Below are 4879 nucleotides of genomic sequence, written 5' to 3'. Positions count from 1 at the left end.
TGCTTATCTTGCTGGGATCCTATGAGCCCAGCTGACTTCCTGCCCTTTGGGCAGGGGGCTGGACTCGATGATCTCCCGAGGTCCGTTCCAGCCCTAATGTCTATGAAATCTATGAAATACACACACATACATGTGTGCATGTTCACACACTGTATATATGTGGATATATACACATACATATATGTATACATACACATTTACACACACATATATGTATGTGTGTGTATATTCTAATGTTATAAAAGCCTTAGTCTGTCTGTCTGTCTGTCTGTCTGTAATGCTTCAGTCATACTCTGATTGGCTGATGTAAATAGCCAATCAGAGTACTCCAAGCATGGGGGAGCACCGCCATGGTTCTGAAGCCATGCCAAGGACCGGACAGAGGATGCTGCAGCGCTGCTGGCCTCAGCTCCCCCACCCTGCTCCCTGCAAGAGGCAGAACAGCAGCAGGATGGGGCATTGGGTGGTGGCACTCCATCCCAGCCCCCTCCCCTGCCATCATTCTTGATAGGCAGTTGGCGTGTGTGTGTGTGTGTGTGTGTATGTACGTGTATGCATGCGCGCGCACACACACACACATTTATTTATTTATAAAATCTTTGCCATTCCTGGCAATATTCATAAGCTTGACCGCAGAATTAATATATTTCTTTGTAGGGATGCCTAGTACAAAAACAGGACCCAGAGAAACACATTGTTTATTACATACAGTTAGTAATCTGATTTATTTAGAATGCCAGGGGAATTCATTTTTCTGAAAATAATCACAAGTGTAAATTTTTTTTAGTAACTCCATTCTAAGCTATTCAATAATACTAGTAATTGAATTACAAAGCGAAATCCATACGCTGTAGTGGAATCAATATTTAATTATTAGAAATACTTGGGAGTGACTAAACCATACAATACATTTCTTATAATATGGATGTTGTTTTACTGCTGATATGAAATTCAGTTTTCTATTGGATTACTCTTTTTGGAAAACATTTTTGGAAGATATTTAGATAATGAAATGTAAGTATGGTTTATTGTATTTTATAGTATATCATACATGGACTGATTCAAATGAGCTCAACAGTCATAGTAAAACCAGGATTAAAATATAAATAATTTGTAGGGAGAGTGACAACTTTATACCTCTGTATTGCATAATAATCAACATGGACTAATCTCAAACATTGTAATTACAGAACTTCCTATAGAAGCCTTTTTTACTAGAGTTAGGGCTTCTGCTGGTTTTAGTTACCTTTGTAAAAGATGGCTGGCTATAAAATAGATTAAAATAGATTTCCCAGGGTGCCAAAACATTGAATTAAAAATATTACCATTTTCTAACCAATAGCTCTTGTTTAGAAAAGTCCTGCTCTACAAAGTAAGATCCAAATAAGAATGTAGGTATCACAAGTGAAAGCACTAGAAAATCTTTTATCTGATTTATGCATGAGAACAGAGTAAAATAAAAGACTTACAGGGACTGGAGAAATAGTGGAGCCAGGTACCACTTTATTTTTCAGTATTAAAATGTCTTAAACTACGTCATCTTTTGCTATATCTTAGAAAATAGGAAAATTCTAACCTTAAAAGGAAGCAGAGAACTCACATTTATAAATCCTGCCTCCATGAGGAAGTGTCTTTCTGTAGTTTAGTGACATTAATTTGCACTCATTTTTATTGATTTCCCCTCCCCCCACAAAAGTTCTTTTGTTTGCTTTTATTTTAACTAGAGCAGGTTGAAACTTAGAATTTCTGTTTCATGCTGCATTTTTTTACATTTTGACCTTTTTTGTTCCAATTCAGGACTTGGAGAAGTGGATTTTAGCTGCTGTAAAAAAAAAGCGGGGGGTTTTGTTGCTTCTGAGCATGTTGCAGCTCTAGAGATTTAACTGTTACATCTAGATCCTGTAGTGAGACCAATGAGCTGAATAGCAGTAACTTTGACCCTGAATGAAGGAGGGTTAAAACTGGAGCAGTTCTGCTACTCCTGTATTTCTACAGGATCATGCAAATAAATGTCACAGCTGCATTGCAATCAGCATTTATCAGTCTTGATAAATATATATCATTTCTTATATCTGTCTGTATCCTTTGAGAAAATAACCTGAGGGGATAGGACCCAATGGTTCTAGATGGATGGGAGCAAAAATGTAGGAGAGACTGATTTTTGCATCAAATTCCTGATGATGGAATGTGTTTGTTGTTCCATTTTAAGAGTAGCTTAAAAATATCTGTTTTGAGTGAACGAATGAATTATGGTATTAATCTTTCCTGTATTTTTATTTTGAACTAGGATTACTTTCCGATGATGTCAATCCAGCATCTAATCAAATGGCTTTACCCTTATAATGTTTTCCTGGGAAAAGAAGGTAGGACTGCAGTTGAAGATGCATTAAAAGTGAGTACTGATTATTAGACAAATCCTAGCAAATAGTAGCCTTGTTTGTTGTTTACTTCAGTTTGACACAAAGGACTATTAATAGCCTAAATACAGTAATGTGCATTATTTAAAAATATTTGGGAAAAACTTCATAAATCAACATAATTAATTATAATGGATGATGATGTTTTATGTCTTCTTGTAGATACTGGTGCCATTTTAGGAAGGTTTTTAAGTGTGTATTAATTTTGACTGTGCTTGTTAATTTGGATATAACTACTAATATTGTTAATTTTAGGTAAAAACTCTTCCTGAATCAAGATATGCAAATGACACAGGTCACTTTCACCAAAAAGTTTAAAATTAGTTGAAATTTTAAATAATTCATAAAATTCTTAAAATGTGTCTGTGATTAGACTCCTTCACATGAACAGCATGGAGTGTAGTGTGGTGTATTGTGATTTGTTAATGCCCACTGGTTCATTGTTACTTGTGGCTGTTAAGCCTTTACATGGTACATCCTTCCGCAGTAATGCTGAACAAAAATACCTAACAGGCTAGATGGCTTATTTGAACTTGCTTCAGTACCTAATAGCTGTGGTTAAATGAAATACATCATTTATAAAAACATCTGATCTTGTTTTAAACATTTCTTGTGATGGAGAATCTGGTACTGCATTTAGTAAGCTAAATCCACTTTACTGTGAAAAATTCACCACTTGTTTCTACTCTAGATTTATGTGGCTCAGTGATACTTAGGGTGCAGACAGACATCTCCCTTGTGCCATCGTCAACATTTTTATGGTGGCACAAGTTGGAAGCAAACAGATGTCCTAGTCCCCTGTTACTTTCAAGTGTCCAAAAATATTGCCACAATCAAAGGTGGTCACGGTTTGTGATGCCATATAAGGGAGGTCATCTAGTTGCTTATTGTACACGACAGGAATTCCCTTGCAAGGGGTTCCTGTGGCATTTGGAGAATGTCTGCAAGTGCATCCAGGGCTGTTGTCCTGAAGTCTTGGCTGCAGCAGGGGCGTAATCCTGCAAGACAGTAGTTTTGGGCAACCTCTACAAATGACAGGTAAGTGAATCAGCTGTGCCCAGCAAGGCACACATTACTATTGCATACTAAATGTACATTATTATTCAGTTTTTGCTGTTTGAGTTTTTAAATTTCTGCTCTCTGAAATCACTGTGAAATGGAAAATCCTTGTCAGAAATAATTCTTTGGTAATGTCTTTCCAAGTTTGAGTTTTATGGAACTGATCAAGTGTAGCATCCAAGAGCAAGCAGGTACTTTTTCCACCCTGCACGAATGAAAACACCTCTTTCATACGTCTCAGAAAAATCTATGTTTTTATTTGTATCTTTATTTTTTTAAGAATCGTCATTCTCTTCCACTTACCCACTTCACAGCCCTGCAGCAATTCCTAAGGATTAAAAAAAATGCATTTTGAAAGCGCAACTCAGGATTTAGGAAATACGAGTGTAATGATATGTCCTGGTCAGTTGAACTGTAATAGTGGAAAAATTATCTTCATTCCTACTGGGAAATGTACTACTGAGAGAGAGAGAGTCTGCATCTCTTGCATTATTCATGATTGTAGGAAAAACACAATCAATGTATGCAGTAAAAAAAAAGAAGAAAAGATAATATATAGCCAGTGGGAAGTATCAAATATGGTGTTCCCTAATTTCATTGGAGGAATTTTTGGGAGATGAGGGTTGATGGAGAGAAGAACACAGAAGAATCTCAGATGTGTTATGTGAGCAATCAGACCATAATGTATGGGACCTTGTGTACGTTTTGAATATTTATTGTAGATGTCATCTTTCATTGGTATTCATTAGGCACTGAAGTTAAATAGGTGTTAAGAAAAACAGAGTTGTAAAGAGTCTAAAAATCCCTTGCACGCTAAACTACTCAGCTTTTACTTTCTTGGCTCCCTTGCTTTCCAGTCACTGTAGATTTCAAAGCAAAGATTAATCTGAATTGCTAATGTGTGTGGCCCTCTCCCCAACGAATAAGGACTTGAAAAACACCTTCCATGGAAAATATTTTTCAAACTTTCTATATATAGCATGAACCTTAAAATATTAAAAAGAAGGGTAGGAAATTGAAAATACACAGCTTTTTCTTTGGCATGTCAGAGGCTGTATATATAACAAGGTTTCATGTAAGGAGGATGCCCTCAACTTCCACAACACACAGGACTGTAGAATTAAATAATTGTCTTATCCTGACAAGTATTTTTTTTTATTTTTATTTGGTTGCTTCTGAATGTAAGTGGTTATAACAGAATACAAAGATAAATGACCTAATAGGATATGTACTAGAAGTTCTCACCTTCTGGTGCTATTATTTCAGTCTGCCCTGACTGGGAAGGCTTTTGACACTGTCTCTCACCCAGTTCTCATTCAGAAACTGGGGGGCTGTGGTGTAGACACCCACACAGTCAAATGGGTCACCAACTGGCTGGAGGGCCGCACCCAGAGGGTGGTAGT

At 36.7% G+C, this 4879-nt stretch overlaps 1 protein-coding gene across 1 annotated transcript in view; it reads left to right on the top strand.

Moving 5' to 3' along the window:
- Positions 1–4879, top strand: part of VWA8 (von Willebrand factor A domain containing 8) — a 305200-nt gene that overhangs the window by 79737 nt on the left and 220584 nt on the right. Inside the window, exon 9 of the mRNA XM_019528508.1 lies at positions 2288–2392. Coding sequence (XP_019384053.1) covers positions 2288–2392 — 105 coding nt within the window. The remainder of the gene's footprint in view (positions 1–2287; positions 2393–4879) is intronic.

The sequence above is a fragment of the Crocodylus porosus genome, unplaced genomic scaffold (assembly GCF_001723895.1).
Source record: "Crocodylus porosus isolate Cpor-Errol unplaced genomic scaffold, CroPor_comp1, whole genome shotgun sequence".
In the NCBI taxonomy this organism is placed as follows: Eukaryota; Metazoa; Chordata; order Crocodylia; family Crocodylidae; genus Crocodylus; species Crocodylus porosus.
The sequence above is the reverse complement of the archived record's forward strand: the minus strand, read 5'-3'. Positions and strand labels throughout refer to the sequence as shown.